General features: G+C 40.5%; 1 protein-coding gene across 6 annotated transcripts in view; it reads right to left on the minus strand.

Moving 5' to 3' along the window:
* The window catches only part of LOC138794480 (EF-hand calcium-binding domain-containing protein 6-like), an 80,479-nt gene extending 54,840 nt beyond the window's left edge, over window positions 1-25,639 (minus strand). For 4 of the 6 annotated variants that reach the window (XM_069973142.1, XM_069973125.1, XM_069973151.1 and 1 more), the window contains exons 1-4: window positions 24,810-25,087; window positions 6,069-6,166; window positions 4,308-4,405; window positions 926-1,000 (exon numbers count right to left, since the gene is read on the minus strand). In XM_069973142.1, coding sequence (XP_069829243.1) covers window positions 926-1,000; window positions 4,308-4,405; window positions 6,069-6,166; window positions 24,810-25,032 — 494 coding nt within the window. In that variant the 5' untranslated portion in view covers window positions 25,033-25,087. Of the gene's footprint in view, window positions 1-925; window positions 1,001-4,307; window positions 4,406-6,068; window positions 6,167-13,969; window positions 14,036-24,809; window positions 25,088-25,620 lie in introns of those variants that run through there. The other 2 variants (XM_069973133.1, XM_069973158.1) reach the window with 2 other exon arrangements.
* Between the last annotated feature and the right edge of the window lie 435 nt (window positions 25,640-26,074).

A 26,074-nucleotide genomic window follows, 5' to 3' on the forward strand; every position in this document is an offset into this window, starting at 1 on the left:
CCCGTCTCTCCGTAATGTAATTGGCACATAGGTCCTGCCCCTCGGTGGCCATTGGCATGGGCCAACCTAGAGGGGGTGGGGCCTAGACCTTTAGGCCAGCCTGTTCCAATGGCCAATGAGGGGGCAGGGCCTAGACAGCTATGAGACATTGCTAAGGGGTGGAGTCCATGGCCCGTTGTGGGTGGGGCTAAGTGGTGGCACAATCTTAATCTGCAGATGATAAAAGATCACTTTTAACTGGAACAAGCACCATGAGGTTTGATATAAAATTAGTTATGAAAATTGCAAAATTTACCCTTTACACCTGTGTAAAAAAGTCATAATGCAAAAAAGGGGGTGACAGTGTCACTTTAAGTGTCTCTTCCTTTCACTAACTATAGATATCATTGTAGGTCTTGGAATATAGATGGTGGTGCCCCCTGGTGGCGTTTTACACATCTTTCAGGTTTAGAGAAAAGAGCACCTGCTTGCAGTGTGGGAACAGGGACAGGTACAGTAAGCAGTAGCCAGGGCCTATTTAGATTTTCTGCTGCCTAAAGCTAAACCTGAAATCAACCCATCCAAGCACTACCTTCCATCCATAGCAAAGACAAGACAGAAAATATATTGCTCTAAATGAAATAAATAAATAAAAGCACGTCAAAGCATTGTGTCTACTCATGGTGATCTTACTCATGGTCATACTACCATTACACTTTGTGCTCCATTTAAAGGGGTTGTGATCACTTTTCTGTCTGAAACATATAACAATACCTGCAAAGTGTTTCCAGTCCTGACTGCCTTGTATTCTGTGTCTATGTCACATGTCAGTTTCATAATTTATTATATATTTTTGATGGGAACATCTTGACCTGGCGGTGTGCATTTTGTTGAACATTCAACGATCATTATTATTAATAATAATAATAATAAAAAGGTGAATTACCTGTTGAGTAGATTATTGATTTGCTTTGTAGTTAAGAAACCACATAAATTCCATAGGACTCTTGTTAGTGCTTCCCTAAGGAAAAATAAGTGGATACATTATACCACAGAAATATATAAATGTATAGAACAGTGGTTCCCACAATTTTTGAGACTGAGATCCACTTTTGGCCTAGTGTATTCCTCCCACTACTGTTCTTCATTCAAAAAGTAAGTCCCTGCCACTTCACAAGCAACAATAACAGTATTTAAAACCAGATAATACTATCCAAAAGACAACCACAATGATAGAAAATATTATGAATGGTGTAACTGTTCTCCTTCTGTATACTGCCTCTATTCTTCTGCCCTCCTGTATACTGCCTCTATCCTTCTGCCCTCCTGTATACTGCCTCTATCCTTCTGCCCTCCTGTATACTGCCTCTATCCTTCTGCCCTCCTGTTTACTGCCTCTATTCTTCTGCCCTCCTGTATACTGCCTCTATTCTTCTGCCCTCCTGTATACTGCCTCTATTCTTCTGCCCTCTTGTATACTGCCTCTATCCTTCTGCCCTCCTGTATACTGCCTCTATCCTTCTGCCCTCCTGTATACTGCCTCTATCCTTCTGCCCTACTGTATACTGCCTCTATTCTTCTGCCCTCCCGTATACTGCCTCTATCCTTCTGCCCTCCTGTATACTGCCTCTATTCTTTTGCCCTATTGTATACTGCCTTTATTCTTCTGCCCTCCTGTTTACTGCCTCTATTCTTCTGCCCTCCTGTATACTGCCTCTATTCTTCTGCCCTCTTGTATACTGCCTCTATTCTTCTGCCCTCCTGTATACTGCCTCTATTCTTCTGCCCTCCTGTATACTGCCTCTATTCTTCTGCCCTCCTGTATACTGCCTATATTCTTCTGTCCTCCTGTATACTGCCTCTATTCTTCTGCCCTCCTGTTTACTGCCTCTATTCTTCTGCCTTCCTGTATACTGCCTATATTCTTCTGTCCTCCTGTATACTGCCTCTATTCTTCTGTCCTTCTGTATACTGCCTCTATTCTTCTGCCCTCCTGTATACTGCCTCTATTCTTCTGTCCTCCTGTATACTGCCTCTATTCTTCTGTCTTCTTGTATACTGCCTATATTCTTCTGTCCTCCTGTATAATGCCTCTATTCTTCTGTCCTCCTGTATACTGCCTCTATTCTTCTGCCCTCCTGTTTACTGCCTCTATTCTTCTGCCCTCCTGTATACTGCCTCTATTCTTCTGCCCTCTTGTATACTGCCTCTATTCTTCCGCCCTCCTGTATACTGCCTCTATTCTTCTGTCCTCCTGTATACTGCCTCTATTCTTCTGTCTTCTTGTATACTGCCTATATTCTTCTGTCCTCCTGTATACTGCCTCTATTCTTCTGCCCTCCTGTATACTGCCTCTATTCTTCTGTCCTCCTGTATACTGCCTCTATTCTTCTGCCCTCTTGTATACTGCCTCTATTCTTCTGCCCTCCTGTATACTGCCTCTATTCTTCTGTCCTCCTGTATACTGCCTCTATTCTTCTGTCCTCCTGTATAATGCCTCTATTCTTCTGTCCTCCTGTATAATGCCTCTATTCTTCTGCCCTCCTGTATACTGCCTCTATTCTTCTGCCCTCCTGTATACTGCCTCTATTCTTCTGCCCTCCTGTATACTGCCTCTATTCTTCTGCCCTCCTGTATAATGCCTCTATTCTTCTGCCCTCCTGTTTACTGCCTCTATTCTTCTGCCCTCCTGTATACTGCCTCTATTCTTCTGTCCTCCTGTATACTGCCTCTATTCTTCTGTCTTCTTGTATACTGCCTATATTCTTCTGTCCTCCTGTATACTGCCTCTATTCTTCTGTCTTCTTGTATACTGCCTATATTCTTCTGTCCTCCTGTATACTGCCTTTATTCTTCTGCCCTCCTGTATACTGCCTCTGTTCTTCTGCCCTCCTGTATACTGCCTATATTCTTCTGTCCTCCTGTATAATGCCTCTATTCTTCTGCCCTCCTGTTTACTGCCTCTATTCTTCTGCCCTCCTGTTTACTGCCTCTATTCTTCTGCCCTCTTGTATACTGCCTCTATTCTTCTGCCCTCCTGTATACTGCCTATATTCTTCTGTCCTCCTGTATAATGCCTCTATTCTTCTGCCCTCCTGTATACTGCCTCTATTCTTCTGTCCTTCTATATACTGCCTCTATTCTTCTGCCCTCTTGTATACTGCCTCTATCCTTCTGCCCTCCTGTATACTGCCTCTATTCTTCTGTCCTTCTGTATACTGCCTCTATTCTTCTGTCCTTCTGTATACTGCCTCTATTCTTCTGCCCTCTTGTATACTGCCTCTATCCTTCTGCCCTCCTGTATACTGCCTCTATCCTTCTGCCATCCTGTATACTGCCTCTATTCTTCTGTCCTCCTGTATAATGCCTTTATTCTTCTGTCTTCTTGTATTCCATATTCCTGATTTTCTGTATACCATTCTATTTTCCTGTTCTCCTGTATACTGGTTTTTTACTTCTGCCTTCCTGTATACTGCCTCTATTCTTCTGTCCTCTTGTATACTATGTCCATACTCCTGATTTTCTGTACCATTCTGTTCTCCTGTCTACCATTTTATTCTTGTGTCCTCCTGTATACTGCCTCTGTAATCTGGTCCTTCTGTATACTGTTCTATTCTGACACTACTGCTGAGTGTGGCAGCCCCTACACAGTGAGTTGAGTCACTAGTAATCACTGCTTGCTGTGCAGGCTGCTGGACATCATGGCGGGCAGCCCCTGGGGGGGAGTCTGCTTTGTACTAATAGCGCTGTGTGGATGCCGTTACTGACAAAGATGTTGGTGGCAGCAGAGGGTGTCGTGTTACTGTGCCAACTGAAGATGATATGTAAAGAAAAAAGTATACATTTATTTTAACTAAATTATATTACAAACTAATACAATTTTATTAAAGCAATGTATTAACAAAAAAACTCTCTGGAGTACCCCTTAATTTGTCATTTTTATCATACAGCAAATGCCAAAACTGTTTACTGTTTCAGGGTATGTGCACACTGAGGCATTCAGATGTAACCTCCATCGCGGAATTCTCAGCTCACGGACTGCAGCGGGCGCGTGCATCTTCGCCCGTGTCATAGACTCCATTCTATGCACGGGCGGATTCTTTCATCCGTCCAAAGAATGAACTTGATCATTCTTTGGACGGATAAAAGAATCCGCCCGTGCGTAGACTGGGGTCTATGACATGGGCGGAGACGCGCGCGCCCCCTGCACTCCGTGAGTGGGCGCGAACTGAGAATTCCGTGACGGAGGTTCCGTCTGAATTCCTCAGTGTGCACATACCCTCAACTAAGAATACATTTTCAGTTTGTTTAAATATTTTTTCCTTTACCTGGAAATAGTCCCTTGTCCTTTCGGATCATTGTTACAAAACATTTGGTGAACGTACTTATGAGAGTTAGTTAATTTCTCCTTTATTATGGCAATTAGCTAAAAGGTAAAGAAAAGTTAAATGTTAGCATTGAACATAAAAAATGTTTTAAACTTGCAGCCCTGTGCCTAACAGGAATATCTGTGCCCTAACTTTGCACCACCCCTCCGTCCCTCCTCCCAATCCTCTTCATCATTAGGAATGCCACTAGAACATTTTCTCCATGCTGAACATTGCACAGGCGCCTTAATGATCCAGCCCATGTGCTGTGCTTACACAGGTGGGGAATAGGAGGTAATCTGCCTGGAGCATTCCTAATTATAAGGAGGGTGGGGAGGAGGGACAGAGAGGTTGTGCCAGCCTAATGCATACACAATCTAAGCCACGCCCTTTGGGCACGGGGCTGCAAGTTTAAAAGTTGTTTTTTAGGACAATAAATGCATCACCTACTGAATGGACCCCAGGACAGATCTTGGATTAAAAGCAGCTATCTGAAGGTACAAGTGGTTTTGGGGGGGTCAGATTGTGGGTACATAGTCACTTTAAGAGCAGTATTTCTTGGATATCTGTAGTATTTTTAAATTTCTATTTTTATCAAGTTTCAATATACTGTACTTAGAGGGATTTACAGGGCACCAAAACATAGCTGCTTTCTTCTAGTAACAACACCAAATGAACAGGGCTAAGTTGGTAAATGGTAAAATTGTTCTTACTATAGATGCTGTCAACTTCCTTTGTTTTCATTGCTTCGGGAGTTTTTCCATGACCTCCAGTTATTGCCAATGACAATAACTGCTATAAATGGAAACTATCAAAAGGTTAGAGGCATATAACCTGCTGCTATGTCTCTATAGCGAACACAGAAACATAGAAGGTTGTCAGCAAAAAAAGACCACTTGGTCCATCTAGTCTGCCCTTTTAGAATTTCTTTTCCTATTACCTTAGGATAGATGTTTATCCCAGTCAAGTTTACATCCCGTTATTGTAGATTTATCTACCACATCTGCTGGAAGTTTGTTTCAGGCATCTACTACATTCAGCAAAGTAATATTTTCTCACGTTGCTTCTGATCTTTCCCCCAACTAACCTCTTACTGTGTCCTCTTGTCCTTGTGTTTAGTTATTTCCTAAAAACACTTCCTTCCTGAACCTTATTTAGTCCTTTAACATTTTTAAAGGTTTTGATTATGTCCCCCCTTTTCCTTCTTTCCTCCAGACTATACAGATTAAAATCCTTAAGTCTTCCCTGATATGGTTTATGCCTCACACCCTCCACCATTTTTGTATCAATGTCCTTTTTTAGGTGAGGTCTCCAGAACAGGTTACAGTATTCCATATGTGGTCTCACGAGAGCTCTATATAACGCGATAACAATCTCCCTCTTCCTACTGGTTATGCCTCTGGCTATACAGCCCAGCATACAATTTGCTTTCCCCACTGCCTGGTTGCACTGGTGACTTATTTTAAGGCTATCAGAAATCACTACCCCTAAATCCTTCTCTTCTGAAGTCTTTGCCAATACAGAACTGCCGATATGATACTCGGATAGAGTGGTAGTTCCACCACAGGGGACATAAAGCATTACATAGTTTCCTATGAAATCAATTGATGGTTTATATATATTCCAGACAGAGACATTCCTTGTAGTGGTTCTGTTTTTTTTTTATATTGTGCAGGTTTTAGTGGCTATAAAAATAGTTCCAATAAATAATACATTTGTTACCTCATTAACATTATAACCTTGTGTCACTGACATCTCTGCAGATAGCCGTCCATTTGCAGTCCTTGCTCTCATACTGTCTTTATTCACGTTTCTTTCTTCTAAAAAATATAATTTTTTTAATGTTCAAAGAAATAATATAGCTAATAGGTCATGTCTACAGGCCAAATAACTATACACCTTGTATGATACAAGTATCTCCAGTGTTTAGAGGGAAAATTACAACAACAGAAAATGACCTATTTAAAGGGATTTTTTTAAGCAAATATAAATTGACTCCAGATACAGTAAAAGGCTGGGTTCACACTACGTATATTTCAGTCAGTATTGTGGTCCTCATATTGCAACCAAAACCAGGAGTGGATTAAAAACACAGAAAGGATCTGTTCACACAATGTTGAAATTGAGTGGATGGCCGCAATTTAATGGCAAATATTTGCTGTTATTTTAAAACAACGGCTGTTGTATTGAAATAATGGCAGTTATTTACTGTTATATGGCGGCCATCCACTCAATTTCAACACTGAGTGGACAGAGCCTTTCTGTGTTTTTAATCCACTCCTGGTTTTGGTTGCAATATGAGGACCACAATACTGACTGAAATATACGTAGTGTGAACCCAGCCAAACAATAAATGACTGCATACTTACCTCCCTAGCTTCCCTGCTGCTCCTTGTTTGAGATCTTCCTGTCCCGGACACCCTCCTGTTCTTTCAGCTTCTGATAATGTCCTGCTTTGCTCGATGATTGGCTGAGCAGGGAGCAGGAACATCATTGGCAGCTGACAGAAGTGAAGTGCAGCCATTACTGGAAGAGTTAAGAGTGAGAGCAATGGGGGAATGAAGGAGTTAATGATGTGGGCATTTGTTGTTTTACTGCACGGGGAGGCAATTAGCCCACTTTTATCCCCCAAAAACTCATTAACTTAAATTTTTATTTTACACATATTTTGTTAGGCATTTTGACAATGTTTTATCTAAAATTTAAAAATGTTATTTTACTATGATTCATTCATAAAATTTTATTTTACTATCATTTATTCATAAAATTACACTTTATTAAAATTTCCTTTTACTATCATTGAAATCTTGCCACCAAGCCTAATAAGCAGTTCACTCATGAAAGGTGAATATATTGAGAAGAAAATGTTCAGGTCATTCACAATAGGTGATGTCACATATTCCCTCCTCTTCTCTCTTCCTGCATAATGACCTCTGCACATGTTACAGAACATGCCTAGGACATTACCATGGAAGTCAATGAGTCAGCTCCAGGCTATTGCTTTCTATGTCAATGTAGCTGATGTAAAGCATCTCTCTATGATCCACCAAGCAGAGCAGAAGCTCTGGCAATATGGATGCCCCATAATAATACACTTGTCTGAATAACCTTATGGCTATGTTCACACAAAGTATATTTTTGTAAAACCATGGCCGTTGTACAACGGCCGTGATTATACGAAAATATACGTGCCATTGCTGCCTATGGAATCCCGGCCGGAGCGTATACACATAGTATACGCTCTGGCCAGGATCCCTAGCGGCGCCGCAAACAACTGACATAGTTTTCTGCAGCCGCTATTCATTGAATAGCGGCCGCAGAAAACCCTGTCAGTGCACACTGTGGAGCGAGTGGCTCTGGCTGCACACTCTATTGTGTGCAGTGGGGACATGTGATGCGGCTGTGGCTCTAAAGATCATCCAGCCAGAACTGCTGGAGCGGCCGGGATGATCTTGGCCAGTCTCTTACAAAGTGTGCACATAGCCTATTTCTGTAAAGCAATGAATTAAACTTATAACCAACATGGCAAAGTTTGAAATACATTAAAGGAGTAGTCCACCCAAAAAAAATTTCTTTTAAATCAACTGGTGCCATAAAGTGCCAGAGATTTGTAATTCACTTCTATTAAAAAATCTTTAAGTCTTCCAGTACTTATCAGCTGCTGTGTGTCCAGCAGGAAGTGGTGTTTTCTTTCCTGTCTGACCCAGTGCTCTCTGTTGCCTCCTCTGTCCATGTCAGAAACTGTCCAAAGCAGGAGCAAATCCCCATAGAAAACCTCTCCTGCTCTCCAGACTGGAAATAATACAACTTCCTGTTGGGCATACAGCAGCTGATAAGTACTAGAAGGCTTGAGATTTTTTAATAAAAGTAAATTACAAATCTCTGGCACTTCATGGCAGCATTTGATTTGAAAGAAAAAAAATTTGGGTGGACTACCCCTTTAAGGGTATATTCACACGAACGGGCTCGCAGCGAGATTTTCGCTGCGAGCCCGGCAGGTCCTGGCAGTTCCCATACACTACATACTTGCTGCGGTCTAAACGACCGCAGCGAGTATGTAATTATACCGCCCTTAACCCCTTCTGCTCCCGCCCGGCTCCCCCGCTGTAAGCAGCATACATTACCTGTCCTTGCTGCACGGGTCCGGCGTCCTGCTCTCCCGTCAGGCCAATTAGTGTGTTTCCCAGCCGCAGCCACTGATTGGCCCGTTCGTGTGAATATACCCTTAATGTATTTCAAACTTTGCCATGTTCGTGTGAATATACCCTAAAGGGGTATTATGCTCCTTTTAAACTTTTAATATTTTGCTGCCTTGGCAGAGAACATAACACACAGGTTCTTCTTACCTTTCTGCACTCCCCTTGTGTCCTCCTGCATCATCTTTAGGTCTCCAGCTGAGAGATCCCACCTCCACTTTAGAGACAAACTTGTTGTGGCAGTGACAGCACACTCAGCCAATCACTGGACGCAGCACAGTCCCGTCCCATCTCGTGATTGGCTGAGTGGGCTGTCACTGCCAGACAAGTCCATCTCAGAGGTGGAGGCAGGATTGTTCAGCTAGGGACCTGAAGATAATGTTGGAGGGCATAGGGGGAGCACTGAAAGGCCAGTAATGTGTATAGGATGTATATGTGCTGTGCATATATGTTTTTGATGGGTATATACATGTCTGTGTATATTGTAAGTTCTTTATACTGTATATGTGTGGTAGAGTGGTACTCTTGTTGTATGTAGTATAGCATTACTATCAATGTGTACAGTATAGTGTTATGAATGAGTGTGGTCATATGTACAAGTGTAATTTGTATTATATATATATATATATATATATATATATATATATATATATATGGATTTTTTATACAGTTAAAGATACATGTAGCCACAGCTCTTTATAAGGATGAGTCTATACTAATTTTACCACAAACATGGGTTTCAATAGTTTCAGCAGCAGAACGTCTGTTACTCAGTTGCTAAACACTGTAGATTCCCTTTAAGATTTAATTAATATAGCCCAAATAGGCATGTGTGAGCCTGCCTGCAGCTAAAAGTCACAGTGCTCCTTTTTTTTGTAGATTTCATTTCTACATTGTTGACAAATATTCCGCTTGTTGCTTAGCAGCCTCATGTATGAGAATGTAATATGACTTCACTAGGAGGATTAGCCTCTTACGCTGTGCACAAGTGCTCATTACTATGAAACAAACAATAATCAGACCCTTAAAGTAGTTAAAACACTCCGAGCAGCACTTGGCCCGGTCTTTCAACCAAGACAATAGTTTCATGTAATAAGATCAAGCAATTGATCAGTAAAAGTAACTTCCTAGGTTAATAGGCTAAATAAATTTAGCGTAATCTGTAAGGAAACAGTGTTGCTTTTAAAGCTGAGGATAATAATAAAAAAAGGCCAATGATTTATAATGAACCTAAAATATTTATCTATATTAGTACAATAAAATACACTGTAATCTCTATGTAATATATATAAGTAGTATGAAGCGAAAGAGCTTTTTTCTAATGTCAGCAGAACTTTGGAAAATGTAATGCATTCACAATGTAATGCTGTTGCTGCCTGTCTGCTGTTTGTGCGCTATAGGTTATCAACCCGTCGGGGTGGTGGCGGGTGTGTGTTTGTTTTAATAACATGGTGTAGCCGATTGTATCTGGAACAACATAACTGTCAGCGCTTACCCGGCCTAGACGGCCGCTGTGCGCTGTAATTTGTGCAAACTTACTGTTTAAACAACTATATCAGAGCTTCTGAGCATCTTTGGAGTGGTATACGGGTAGTCATTCCCACTACCGCTCTGTCAGAGACCCTTCGATATCCGATGTAGTGTAAATATCAGATATAACCAGTCTGATTTACAAATATACTTAACAGTATCCGTTACTACCATACCTACATATGAGTTATATTATTGGTGGACAAGAGGAGTAGCCACTTTCATTACCATAGTTTAATCAATACTATATACGGAGTTGTACTATAGCTAAAGCCCCTATTCCACGGGTCGTTTAAAGGAGCAATATCGTTCGTATTCGGCCGATATCGGCCGCTACGAACGATATTCGTCCCGTGGAATAGAGTGCAACGATCAGCCGACATCGTTCATGTCGGCTGATCGTTGCAGTTGCTTGTTTTTCAACATGTTGAAAAACAAGCGACTGATATAGCAGCGATCTGCTGCCGTCGCTCCGTTGAATAGGAGCATCGGCAGCAGACGCTGCTGCTGTATCCTATGGGCTGCCCGGACAATCAGCGATCCTCCGAGCAGCCCCTCCCGCACTCACCCGCTCGCTGCAGCCGCGTTGAATAGCGGCGGCAGCGAGCGGGGAACGAGGAGCAAACGAGCGCTAATAGCGCTGGTTTGCTCCTCCAAACGACCCGTGGAATAGGGGCATAAGAGTGCGGAATGCGAGTTCCCTTTAGGGTGCCTTCACACCTACCGTATCGCAGTAGAAAATCTGCTGCGGATCCGCAGCAGATCCACAGCAGATTTAACTAAATGAATGAACACAGCATCAAATCCGCACTTACAAATCTGCTGCGGATCCGCAGCGGATTTGACAGTGCGTATTTAATGCTGTGTTCATTCATTTAGTTAAATCTGCTGCGAATCCGCAGCGGATTTTCTACTGCGATACGGTAGGTGTGAAGGCACCCTTACACTCTTACAGTTGAATAGAAGGATACATGCTATATATATCAGACTATAGGATTTAATCAATTGACACTCATCCCTTAGAGTCTCTATTTGCACACAAATAAATTTATTCAGTCGGAAGATACTGGACACACCATGGACTTTTAATCTCACTATTATCGCACGTTTATTTATTATTTCGCTAATAAAAGTTATGTTTTAATGTTAGATCTTCATAGTTTATGACAAGGTTTTGTTTAGTACTCATTATCTAGCATGAAGATCTGGGGCTCCATTTGTTCCTGATAGGTTATCAACCCTGCAGAATGTTCAAAATGTATATACAGTATAAGGCTATGTTCACACTGCGTATGAATCCGTCCGTAGTGCGAACCGCGAATATACGCACGTAGTTTTGAGGTTGATGCGTTGCTTGAAAGTATATGATATACGCCCGCACAGTGCACACTACGTATGAGCTTACGGCCGGATCGTATACGGTGCCGTGAAAAATGAACAAGACCATTGTTTAAAGGACAACTCCGGCGAAAAATTTTTTTTGCTTATTTAACACACATTACAAAGTTATATAACTTTGTAATGTGGTTAAATACCTGGTCTGGCCCCCTTCCCTTACTTTCCAACCCCCGACCCCCACCCTGGAAGTTAAAGAATGTATACATTACCTATTACGGTCGTCACGGTCCTCTTCTCCCGGGCGGCATCTGGTGACGGGTGACGTCAGAGCTGGGGGGCGGTCCGGGTCTTCTTCCTCTTCGGCGTCTCCATTGAGAGTGAATGGGAGAGAAAAAACATGCGCACTAGCAGCCTTTTCATTGGCTGGAGCGCATCACATGGCTTCCAGCTTGCTCAGCCCTGATTGGCTGAGCTTACTGGAAGCCATGTGATGCGCTCCAGCCAATGAAAAGGCTGCTGGTGCGCAAGCGCACTGGCAGCCTTTTCTCTCTCATGGACCCGGAAGCAAGAGACATCGCTGGACGGCGGACGCAGGTGACGGTGAGGCGGACGGCGGGCGAATGGAGTGGCGATCGTCACCGGAGGGATGGTGAGTATGGTGTCTGTGTGTGTCTGTGTTTTTTTTGGGGGGGGGGTCCCGCCGGAGTTGTCCTTTAAAGACGGAAATGTTGAAACTCACGCCGTGGATTTGCATGCGGTCCCGTACAAAGTACTTATTCCAGACAAATTGAACTTGATTTTTCGATCCAAAAGGTTCTGTGTGGTTTAAGGGGCTGGGCGAAGATTTCTAAGTAAATGACCTGCCTCAGATCGTTTCGAAACAAGCTAGGGAAGCATAACTGTACTACGGGCGTATGTTCGCGGTGCGTACGTATCCGGCGCATGTCGATTTTTCCCACGCCCGTAGTTTCAGCCGCACATGTACGGCAGCGTAAGACCTGCGTACGGATTCGTACGCAGTGTGAACATAGCCTAAATGTGATCTAAATCTACAAGTAAGTCAAAGAAGTATATAAAAAGGAAACCCAATTAATAGAATAATTGTATATAATTATTAATTAATTAATTCATTCATTTATTTATTAATAAAATCATCAAATATTTAAGTAGTTCCATATAAGATGCTTTGTTAGGCTAGGTTCACATCACGATTTTGCTATCCATTTAATGTATCCCATCTATGAAAATAAAAATGGATGGTAAAAACAGATGCTGTTGTATGCCATACATTTTGATCTGTTTTCCATTGACTTTTTTTTTTGGGGGGGAAGGGGGGGGATCAAAATGTTTTTTTTTACATTTTGTAATGTACCCAAAAACATGGTTGCCACATTTTTCCAAAACAGATCTATGTACAGGATCTGCAGCCGATCCGCAGCAGATTTGATGGCACAGATTTGAATCTGCAGCAGATCCGCAGTAGATTTGATGGCCCAAAGCAAATCTGCAACTTTAAATCTGCGCTATCAAATCTGCTGCAGATCCTATACGTGTGAACGCACCCTAAACATAACTTTTTATTTGTTGCTGTCCATGGTAACACTAACAATTCCTTCCATAATTCCCCCCCCTCCCTTCTGAGACGGCTGATGTACATAAGTCCTTGGCAGGCGTTATCTGCAGCTTAACAGCAACTTTGTAATGCTGGGAGGATTGATAACAGTGAGTTTATCAGCAACTTGACCTGAGACGTGAGAGCATCAGCAACTTCAGTTTAACCCTCCTAGTATTACAAAGAAGCTACAGGGACTTGCCGCTCCATTCTAGCAGAAGTCTTGGGTCCCAGTTATTGTGATCACCATCAGATAGTTATCCACTATATGAATAGCGGGTAACTTTGTAAGCTGGAAAAACCCTTTGAACTAATTGTGTCTGGATGTCGCTTGTTCACACGTAGTTACACAGTTGGACTAAAGGTAACCATGGGAAATTGGAGGCTATTGTCTTTACAGAGTGGCATCTGACTTCATCTGCCCAGTTTTCAGTTGTCCAAAAGTCATAGGACAAATGTTTTAGAAAAGTCAGCCAGAAGGTCGTAGCATACTATATACTTTTGATTCCCGTAATGTGGACATAGAGATGCTAGAAATACACTAAACCTAGTTAGTTCATAGACTCACTGTCAGTAGGCTGGACCCACCTTCAGAAAGCTATGGTATACTTTAGCACTCCTTTTTTTGACTGGTTTACAGTATTCAACATACAATGAGATTCAAATCCAGACTTACCTATGAGATCTGTTTTTTTCATCCTCTTGATAACACAATGGGGAAGATTTATCAAAGGGTGTAAATTTTAGACTGGTGCAAACTGCCCACAGCAACCAATCACTGCTCAGCTTTAGGCAGTGCTGAAAGGAAAGCTGAGCTGTGATTGGTTGCTGTGGGCAGTTTGCACCAGTCTAAATTTTACACCCTTTAAAAAATCTCCCCCAATGAGTTTTGGAAATGGCATTTTTTAAAGGGGTATTCCCATCTCAACTAATATAGTAAAACTTACAGGGCTCATCAAGTAAAATTTTTTTGTAAATACATTTATTTTGAAAACGTGCCTCCCCTCGTTGACAGTTCATTGTCTAGGTTACCAACTGTTAAAGCAGTGGTGAGACAAGGAAATGGGCTAAAGTAGGATTTATGCTGCTTCCGGGTACCGGTCACTGCCCAAAAGTGGTTCTGGTGAGGATAGCGGCTGTCCCAGGTATTAGGGGTTTAAGGCAGGAGTGCATAGTTAGCAGTCTGGGTCAAGCCCTGGAGAGATGGTATAGTACACAGGGCTCAGGCAGACAGCGCAGGCACAGAGCAGCAGCCACCTACCAACATTACATGTACCTAATAGGCTCTTCTAGTGCTGAAGCATGACATTGCATGAAACATTCCAGACATTGGTTTATAGTATCTGGAACACTTTTGAAGGATTGCTGAAAGACCCCTAAATGTAGCAACTTGGGACTACATTTAATAACCATAATATTTACAGTGGTTACATTTTCTAGGTGGCATTACATATTCATGATTTTTAGTATTTTTAGTGGCCTTAAAAAAATCACTTTTATCGCAAACCTGACAAAACCATGACTGAAACTCGTTAAAAGAACTGTAGTTACTTTCTGATTTTTCTACCTTAGATCCTTGTTACTTGCATTTAAATCATGGGTTCATATTTACTATGAAAGGTTTAAGACTTAAAATTTTTAAAAGTCAGAAAAAAACAAAATAGGATTAATAAGGCTTAACACTGAGTGCAAGCTTAATGCTTCAGTACTTTGAGAACTGTCGTAATATTGTTCAAAAAAACAGTTATTAGCATCTACTAAGAAGAAGATGCTTTAGGCGATTCTGTCACCCCCCAAATTACTGTACTGAACATCTCAATAAGTGCATTAACACCATACATCTGAACATTGTCTGTGCTTATTTCCATAAAAAATGCTTTTATATTGCAAAGAGGCAGTGCTTGGGGTCTTGCACTGCTAAGCCCTGCTCAGATTCCATGTAGACATCATCTATACCAACTGCAGAATTATGGTGCCAAGAGATACAGTTAGAACTGATAATCATTTGCATGAGATCTGAGCAGGCCCAGCAGTGTACACCCTGTCCCTCACACAGAAAGGGGGTGGGCATTTAGGCCAGAGACTTATTGCAGCCCTAGGGCACAGAAGACCCTAGACCCCACCTCTTTGATCCTTGAACTGGCAAAATAAAAGCAATTTTTATGGCAATATATAAATATTGACGCAACATTCATAGGTGTGGTGTCAATGCATTTATTGAGATGCACAGCATAGTGTTGTGGTTCAGTCAACATTTTGGGGATAATAGATTTGCTTTAAAGTGAATGCCCAACATTTAACACTGTGCCTTTTGTAGGTCTGAAATTCTATGCTTATTCATTTCTCAATATATCTTACAGCGGAGTGAGCTCCAGTTTTCTGATCTAGAACTGCTTACTATAAGGAAGGTCTTCACATCTGGGTACCTTCCTTCCTTATCCACATAAGTACAGACACAACAGTGTAGACTTTGCTGCACCAAACTCAACCTCCACACCACAGTCAAACTGGGTTTTTTAACTGCTGACCACTGTAGGATTGAGGATATTCACCAGCATCATGTTCTTGGCTTCCTGGATACTATAGTATTTAGTTAATATAGCAAAAAAAAACAAAAAAACGATGTTATTGGTAGATTAACTATGCATTTATGTATGTATTACTATTAAATAATAAGTATATGTTCTTACAATTAGGTCACATTTGTGTAGACTAGTCACTTGGAGATAAACTTTTAAGAGTACTCGGGCATCTTTAATCAAGACAATTGAGGTCTAGCGATTTTAGCTTTCCTACTGAAAATGAATAATCCTAATAATGTGCTCATAACTGAAAATACATAGCTAAATAAAATAGAAGTTAAATATTTAATGTAAAAATTGATAACATTAATAATTTAAAGAACAGAGAGAGCTGTTTCAACAGTTCCCAACGTGCTGGAGCTGAAGGATCTGCACTTTGAAATCAATGCTGCCCAGTCATCTCCATTCCAGTAAATGTAGAGCAAGTTATGCATTTTACTAAACACTGTCATCAATATAGAAAAGCCATTAAGTGTGTCTTCACCATAATTATATTGTATGGCGGGGAATCTGCTGAAAGTTTACAACACCCGTCTTGATCACACTTTCATTTGACTACAAAGTAGATTTAGAAATTTCTGGTAAAAGTTTAGGATACCTTTTATTAGATTTTAGTTTTCTTATTGATAAAAACTGTATAAAAATGTGCACAATAAATGCAATTGTAACACAAAGGTACTGAAGAGCTGTGTGCCATGAGGTTCTGTGTTATTATACCATGGGCACTCTATGTGATGCCATATGGTTTTATTGCTCGCTGGGAAACAAATAATTTAATACCTTTTAATGGCTAAAAGAAAAAGTAACGTTTTTTATTATCACACATAATCACAGCAGAGCAGACACAATGCAATAAATGGACATTTGAAAAAAAAAACTAATGGAACGCACTTTGCTCAGAGAGTAAACTCTTCTTAGTTCATAGATAAGCAGTATCAGAGTTTTATTGTCTCTAAACTGGTGTTAGTTCAGGGTCCCAATGGCCTCACAATCTCTGAACTAGATGTTGTAGTATGATATAAATTCTTGGGACAGAGTCAGCCCTGTGTTTTGTGTCAAATATGACCATAAATTTGTTATTGCGGACCCTTCTGTCTCTTTGGGATATGAAATAGCTTCTTTTTTTTTATTCAACAACTTTTATAGGTTGTTGCTTGCATCCTGGGTTACAAAAGTGCATAGTCACTGGCAATTCTGTATTTATTGTCTTTTGTTTGATGGGACCTTATTCTTGGTTCACATTTGTTTAGTTTGTTAGGCTGAAAAAAAAGACTGTCTATCCAGTGTAACTTATGACCCTGCAGGGTTGATTCAGAGGAAGGCAAAAAAAAAAAACATTAGAGACTTCGTATCTGAAAATCAGAATAAATCCCCAGATCACCGACCACCGGCTCTCTTAGCAATACCCTGTAATATTAATATACTCTTTTGAGGTCCCTTTTGAAAAGTTTTTTGAGCTCACCATAACAACTTCTTCTGGTATCATCCCAGCTATCAGTTTATTGTCTAAGATTTCTTTTTCCAACTGGATAGGAAAGCGCCGATACTGTATTAAAGAGAATCTCTCATCATTTTTATCAAAACTGCTGGCAGCCATATACAGTCCCCTTGAGACAAGTCCTTATTATTAGGTGCCCAGAAGTGGGCTTTGAGAGCTTCCCAAGCACACACCCCCACCTGTGATTGACAACTATACCATTAAAGTCTAGAACTGCCAGTCATAGACGAGAAGAGGGGCCAAGAAAATTCTCTGCATGAAATTCTATAAACCACACCAGATGAGACGGCTGTCTAGACACTTACCATGGTAGAACATTATAGGAGTTTTCTGGGCATTATACATTTGGGGCCTACCCACAGCTTAGTACCCCTGCTGCAGCTGTGACACATACACAGTGAACGTCGCGTGAAGCCATTAATTGTGTAGCAGTAGCAGTAAATTACTGCAGCTTAGCTCCCATTATATTGAGTACTGTATGTGCTACCGTCTCAACCCTCTATCTCTATTACCTTGCTGTGGAGGCCAAGGCCAGGCATAGGCCAAAATGGCAAAATCTATTGTCACATTGTTATTTTGTATTCTTTCATCACAAAGTAGTTATAACAGATGAGCGCAACTCGGACATGCTTAAGTTAAATTTTTCAGCATTTGAATACTGAAGAAGTGGCTGAAGAAGTATGTATCCATGTATTCTCAGACTCCCTAGTGCAGCAGCTAACCACTGGTATTCAAATGCCGAACAATCAGACTTGAGCATGCTCAAGTTGCGCTTCTCTCTAGTGAATATTGATATAAGGAGTGTGGGGGTTTAATTATAAAAACTAAAAAATCATGTGCCTAATCGCACTGTGTGTGCACAGTCCTATACCAAGTCGCCTTCCCTTGGTCAATCCAACAGTGAAAATAAAGTAATCAGGACACTTATATCTTCAGAAATTTCCTTACTTTACTTTTTTTTCTTTTTTTCTTTTTGCTTATGCGATATAACAAATCTTCTTATACAAAAAATATAACAAAATAAATCACCACAGTGCGCAGGATTCAGGAGTTTCAGATGTTCATGCCAAGTCTCTGGCCGGCTCCATTCCTCCTCTGAGACTCTCACTCTCTTCAGATAGTATGATGACGACTGAGCGTGCTGCTACGTTTCGGGGTCCGCCCCCTTTTTCAAGCATAGTCCAGTAGTGCACCCTTCACCAATTTATACTAGTAGATCATTTGCATATCATTTACTCTAAAAACAATCAAATATAAAAATTAGAAGTTATACACTAATAAAGATGACTACTACACTTTTAATAAAAACTCTTTCTTTCACTATAGTATAAGTCACCATTATTTAAACGTCCTCATAGGCAATATAAGATGGTATATACACCCCACTCACAAAAATACGGCAAAATTACACATCTCGTTTAACCCTTTCGGGTACAAACTTTCTAGCAGGTATATCCAGTATGTCTCTTTCTGCAACAATTTCTTTTTTATCTCCGTTTTGTTCATCCCATGTACTTCCTCCAGTATGAGCCATTTAAGATCATAAACCTTATGATTAAATTCGTGGAAATGACGTGCCACTGACGTTTCCCCGAATTTTTTAGTATCCTCCGATCCCTCGTTTTTCTGTGGTTTTTGTGCATATGTACGTATGGCAGACTTATGCTCATTTAATCTCAGTCTAATTTCTCTCGTAGTCTGCCCTACGTACACACGCCCGCATGGACATCGCAACATGTAGACAACGTTAGTCGTCCTACATGTATACATGCCTTTAATCATGATTTTATTCCCTTTTTGAGGGTGATTAACACTGTCTCCTCTAATAATCCCATTACAGTTCTGGCAGGACAGACACGCAAAGGTCCCTTTGCGACAGCTTCTTAATTTCATTTGTCTAGTCTTTTGCGGCCCTTTTATGTCAGATTTAACTACCATATTAGCTATTGATTGTCCTTTTTTGTATACAAACATTGGTGGTTCCCCAAACAGTTTACCATATTTATCATCATGTTTCAACATACTCCAATATTTCAGAATAGTTTTTCTCACCATTCTAGAGTGTTTGTCATATTTAGATTGAAACATTATTTGTCCCTCTTTTTTATCTTTTTCTCGTGTCTTCATTAGTTCCTGTCTTGGTATTACCTTAACCTCTTCCCATGCTTTCTTTACTTCACTCTTGTTATAACCTCTCGCACAGAACTTCTGCACCATCTTAACCCCTTGCATTTCACATGTTGTCTCATCTTTACAGATACGTTTCACTCGCATAAGCTGACTCCTTGGAATCCCCCTAAACGTCATGGGGGCATGGTGACTAGTTCTGTGCAAGAGGTTATTCCTATCCATTTCTTTAGTGTACAGTTTAGTATCTATTTGGCCATTCTGTATTGTCAACTCAACATCCAAATATTGAACTGTGGTATTATGTATCTCTGCCGTAAATTCTATCAACTCATGGGCAGCATTCAGATGCCGAATAAAAGAATTTAATTCTTCTCTAGAACCAGTCCACAACAATAGGACGTCGTCCACAAACCTTAACCAAGTATGCAAATGAATGCTGTGCTCATGTGTTGAGAGACATCTATCCTCTAATGCTGCCATAAAGATGTTCGCAATACTGGGGGCCACTGGGGACCCCATTGAAACGCCTTGCGTTTGTAGGAAAAATTCTTCTCCAAATCTGAAATAATTCTTAGTTAATATAATCTCCAAAAGCGACAGTAAAAAGCCTATTGTGGAATTGTCTATTGCTGCATTTTCACATAATTTCTCACGTACTACTTCCAAGGCTTCAGGACATGGTATATTAGTATATAAGCTCTTGATGTCAAGAGTACCGACAAAAGTCACGTCTCTGACATCAAGAGCTTCTAATCGGACCAAGAGATCGGTGGTATCTTTGAGACATCGGGGTAGTTTTTTAACTATTTCTTGTAGATACTGATCCACATACGATGCAGGGGCATAGAACAAGGAATCTGTTCCAGATATTATAGGACGACCTGGAGGATGGTCCAACCGCTTATGAATTTTCGGAAGTAAATATAGGACAGGAATCCTAGGATTTTGGTTTACTAACATGGAACAGACTTCCTTGTCTATGATCCCCTGCTCGTATGTTTCATTCACCAGAGCAACTAATTCCTCCATGAACTTTTCTGTGGGATCCACAGACAACTTCTTGTAAACCATTACATCTGCAAGTTGGGTAAGAGCTTCATGTAAGTAGTCTGATCGGTCCAATATAACCGTGGCCCCGCCTTTATCGGCTTTTTTTATTATGATACTCTTATCATTTCTCAAAGAGAACAATGCTTTGCGTTCTTCCACGGTTATATTGGAGCGACCCAGACCACCCACAGTATCCCAATCAGTCATGACCTCTTCTACAACAACTTTCTCAAAATTACTCAGCAATGTGCTTTCAACTACTGGATCAAAGTTAGACTTATTTTTACATTTTTTAGGAATCTTAGTGCTAGTGTATCTTTTACTTCTTTCAGTGCCCATAAAATACATTTTAAGGCGCATAGCACGACACATCTTGTAAAAGTCAATCATAAAGTCAAATTTCGTCATAGATTGTGTAGGAACAAAACCCAACCCTTTGTTCAACACACTAGATTCAGCTCGGGTTAATATACGCGATGACAAATTTACAACTAGCTCACCGCCTTCTTCTTTGTTGCTACTGCTGGTATTTTTGGTCTTGCTCCACTGGACGTGTCGATCTTGGTAGTTTGACCTTTGTTTTTTCCTAAAAAAACTTTTTCATTAATATTCCTTACTGCGATGGTACTTTGGTTAGAAGACGCAATGGTGACTTATACTATAGTGAAAGAAAGAGTTTTTATTAAAAGTGTAGTAGTCATCTTTATTAGTGTATAACTTCTAATTTTTATATTTGATTGTTTTTAGAGTAAATGATATGCAAATGATCTACTAGTATAAATTGGTGAAGGGTGCACTACTGGACTATGCTTGAAAAAGGGGGCGGACCCCGAAACGTAGCAGCACGCTCAGTCGTCATCATACTATCTGAAGAGAGTGAGAGTCTCAGAGGAGGAATGGAGCCGGCCAGAGACTTGGCATGAACATCTGAAACTCCTGAATCCTGCGCACTGTGGTGATTTATTTTGTTATATTTTTTGTATAAGAAGATTTGTTATATCGCATAAGCAAAAAGAAAAAAAGAAAAAAAAGTAAAGTAAGGAAATTTCTGAAGATATAAGTGTCCTGATTACTTTATTTTCACTGTGGGGTTTAATTATACCCTTTTGACTAGCAGCTCCTAAAATTCTGGTTGGGCGCACCACCTTTCCTACTCTCTGTATAAGGCCGTGATCAGCTTTAATGCCTCAAAACAGCTGACAGAATTTTTTAAAGACTTTTGTTTGCTAGTGGCTAAATATCCAATGAGAAAGTGTATAGAACCTAGCTGTAATTATGTAGTCAAGTGTTCTTATTTATATACCACAAAGTAAGTCTGTCATTTCTATCAGTGTATTATTCCACCAAACAATCATGCAAGTCACCCAGGCATAACAGTACAATAGCTTCTGTAGGACGAGAAGTGAGTCCTTTCACAATGTGCATCCCACACAGTCTGCTATAATAAAGCTCAGCCAAGCTCAAGGAATTAAGAAAATTTTGTTGCTAAAAATGATTTTTACATTGTAAAATGCCTAACAAAAAGGCAAAGTAAAATTCCTTATAGCCAAACTCTCTAAGAATAAATAATGCAGTTTAAAATTACATGAATAACCCAATTCCTTAAAGGGAACCAATCACTCCAAAAATTGCTATGAAGCTAACAAACTGTGGTAATAGAGCCCCTAACACAATTCAAAAACACATAAAACTGAACTGTGCTGGAATTTATCAAAGTATTTTTGTGGGGTATACAGGGCAGGCAATGGATGTATGTTTCAGCGTGTTAGGGGCTGTATTAGCAAGTTTTTTTTTTAGCTTAATAGTAATTGTTTGGGTGATTGGTTCCCTTTAAAACTGAACACATCTTTTTTTGATTAAAGTGCCTGCTTTTCTTACAAAAATCAGAAGGAGCCCTACATGTTGACAGAAAATAAAGAATTAGTAAAACTACTTTTAGTAGAGTAACATTCATGGGATGGATAGTAATGTAAAAGCCCTATTACACAGAGTGATTATTTGCCCAACCAGGCAGATATCTCACAATGTAATAGAGACAGCCATCAGCCAAAGAACGAGCAAACTCTCACTTGTCGGCTGATCACAGTCTTTCAACCTGTCAAAAAATTATTGCACATCTGCTGCACACATCTCTGTGTAATAAGGGATGGGTGACGGATGGCTGATTGAAGCAAGTGCTGCACAGACATCACTAACGATGTCCGTGCAGTCCTGACCGTGTGATTATTAAACCGTATTATCTAGCAGATTGGCCCTTGCTGTAGCACAGGTTGGGCCATCTAATACGACTTTTAGGAGTCACCACCTTGTCTTTTCCTCACAAAAAGAAGTGATGTTATGATCCTAATGGTGAACTGTTGGATCAAGTGGCTTCAAACGTACTGGTTATAATGATATGATATAACACTGTTCAGTATAGATGTTCAATATGTAATATAACACATGCATGGGCTGCTCATTATATTTGAGTTAGTGTTTTGTGATTCACTTTACAAACCTCGCAGTAGCACTGCAAGGGGTTTTAGTTATAATACCTATATTACCATAGGTATAACGTTTGCTTATGTTTCTGGACAACTGAACGAGTGTTCCTATGAAAGACATTTATGGCATATCTTTACATAAGTCCATAGAAGTGAAAACAGAGCTGTCCACATGCAGGACCACCTCTCTATTCACTCTGGTTTTGGCTGCCAGCAGCTAACTCATGAGAGTCCTTATACAGGAGCACAAGAGCTGGTATTCTGAACTAGCAAACCTTTACAGGACTATATATGCCATAAGTGTTTATCTTTGGAACATCGCTTTAAGTAAAACATAATGATTATTTTTTTCAAGCAGTTTGCAAAATCCAAACATAAATGATAAAGATCATAAGTAATATATGCATATAAAATACAACATGGAGAGAAAGGAGCGGCTGCACAATATATGCATATAACCTGCACACGTTTCTTCAGCTTCATAAAATCATGAACACTGTTCATTTTTTATTGTGAAGGCTGGAAGAAAAGTTGCTTATTTTTTAGGCCTAGAACGAATTTATATGTTCGATCTGTTTTTATTATAGAAGTTCACGATAACGGCATATGATAATCGTCACTTTACATTCAACAGTTTGGATTTAAAGGTACAGAGATTATATGCAAAACGCTACATACAATAGACACAGGGATTCCTAACTGTAATTATCAATACATTTGAACGCATATTTTACAGAAATAATATTTGAAAATGAATTTATAGAAGGTTGCCAGCCATGCAACCTGGACCCTATCCCAGGCCACTGTTGCTTCTATTCTTGTCGTTTGCTAAAGGTTTGTTGGATTTACACAGCACCTGTGCAAGAAACTTGCCCTAAGAGCCTTGCCATCAGTCATACCCAGAGGGGGAGGTGATTTTCAGAGGTTAGGGGCATTGCAGGTGGGGGTGCTTCAGTGTCCCAGCACGCCACTTTGAATCTTCATACTGGGCATTAAAAGCATCTTTTCACTTATTGAAGCTGTCATGCTCAAGATGTGGTTTAGGGTTGCTGAAGATAGCTTCAGTGGTCTCCTGACTGGACACCTAAACCATCAGTTATAGCTGACAAGAGGGGCTACAAACACTCTCAATAAAGGGCACCTAAAAGAAGAGCACTTACTGGGCACTTGCAGCGACCAGTAACTTCAACACTGTAATCTTGGTCACGCAAGCTGTATAACCGAAGCATCAGACATGCATGGACTTTCCTCCCTTGAACGCTACTAGCAGCTGTTTTGATATCCACTACAAAGTACAAAACATGCATAGTGTTGAAGAGTTCAATCCAGTAGATATGGGTTGATCTGGCACAATGAGGAACAGAGCACTAAAAATCCAAAATAAGAGATACTCAAGTTTCAGATCCCCCACTGCTGCAGTTCCATTTCTTGGTGACATCCAAGTGAGCATTTCCTGTGGGTAGAGATGTCACCAGGAGCCTCGACAGACTCAGGCACTGTTTAAATGGCAGTGGCAGGAAATCCCACAACTGAGTATGCCTTTTTTTAAGCCACCCTGGCCACTTTTAAGTAATTTTAATATGGCTGGCCAAAAATTAACGCCTGGATTTTTTAAAAAAACATTCTTACTTTGCAGCAACTGTCTAAAACATGCGCACTGTATATTTTAATAAAATATATGATATAATGGGGGAGATTTATCAAACATGGTGTAAAGTGAAACTGACTCAGTTGCCCCTAGCAACCAATCAGATTCCACCTTTCATTCCTCACAGACTCTTTGGAAAATGAAAGGTGGAATCTGATTGGTTGCTAGGAGCAACTGAGCCAGTTTCACTTTACACCATGTTTGATAAATCTCCCCCCGAAATATGTTAACTATGAAACCATGACTGCATGGCGGAGGAGTGGGTAAATTTGCAATAAACAACCACAACAAACTCATGCAGCAAAATCTATCACATCTCTCTGGCAGACTATAGAAAACATCAGGTTACTTTTAGGTTTAGCAATAATAGTTTGCACTGATATGAGTGCCACCAACCTGATGCCCATAGCCTTGGACGGGCAGTGTATGACCTTGTAGTGACAGATCTCATCTTCATCTCTCCTGGTAAAATCCGCTGTCTTGTTCCATCCAGAGACTGTGTACAGTTTATCTGGTTCCTGACATGGAGTTGGTTCTGTCCCTCGATTATAAGGGATGCCTCGTCCATGTTTCCTCTGGAAAAGATAATTCTGGGTAATGACAAGCAAGTCTCAGACATTTTCAAATAAAGCAATGATAGTGTTACATGGCAGACTGAGGAATAACTGAGAACAGCAGAGAAGAGCAAGACCAGTCAGTCTGCATGCAGTTGTATGGGAGCTGTTTTGGTAACCTGGTAGCATTGTTTAACAGTATGCTAACCTAACCCTAAATTACCATTGAAAGCTTACGCATTGTGCTACAGTACAGTAGAATGCTCTTGTTATATATATCTTCAATGTGTTTTTTTTCTTGTTTATCTCTCTGTCCTACATCTTTGTATTGGTTAGCCATGGCATGAGCCTTGTAAAGTTTGCCATCTTCCTTGTTTGTTAACATTGTGGTGCTTGTGTAAAGCACTATCCTACTTATAAAAGATGGCCAGACCTTCGTAGACATGAAGCACTGTAACCCCTTTGCCTTATGTCTCCCATCCTCTCTTCATAGATTGTAAGCTCTTGCAGGCAGGGTTCTCACTCCTTATGTTTGACCTAATCGTTACATGTACCTCTGTAATGTCTGATTTTGTCTATGCATGTACCCCCAGAATTGTAAAGTGCTGCAGAATATGATGCCGGTATATAAATAAAATTATTATATTATTTACCTCTATCTGCACTCATGCATGCACTTAAGTTGCCACTCTATTCGAAACAAAGAGTAGGGGTCCACTCTGGAGATCGCAAGGGCTCCTGGTGGTGCCTGGAATCTGATAATTAAGGGATTTAGTCTGGGGTCTGAAAATTGATGGGTCAGTGGTCTAACAATGTAGGGGTCTAGTCTAGAGTCTGATAATGAAGGGGACCAGTCTGGGTCTTGGATCTGATAATGAAATGGTCTGGCGTCTGAATGAATTTAGACAACTGGTCTGGGTGATTTAGGTTTCTGGTCTGGAGTAATATCTGTGCTTAGAAGATTGTTATTTTACTCCTTTTGTTGGCACCCTAGTTGTATATATTTTTCAGCATGCTTTGACAGTGTGTCTGTATTTTACTATTCACATAGATCTGTTAAATGTTTAAAATGAGTGTATGTGAGTGTGTGTGTGTGTGTGTGGGGGG

This window comes from Dendropsophus ebraccatus, chromosome 1 (assembly GCF_027789765.1).
Source record: "Dendropsophus ebraccatus isolate aDenEbr1 chromosome 1, aDenEbr1.pat, whole genome shotgun sequence".
Classification (NCBI taxonomy): Eukaryota; Metazoa; Chordata; class Amphibia; order Anura; family Hylidae; genus Dendropsophus; species Dendropsophus ebraccatus.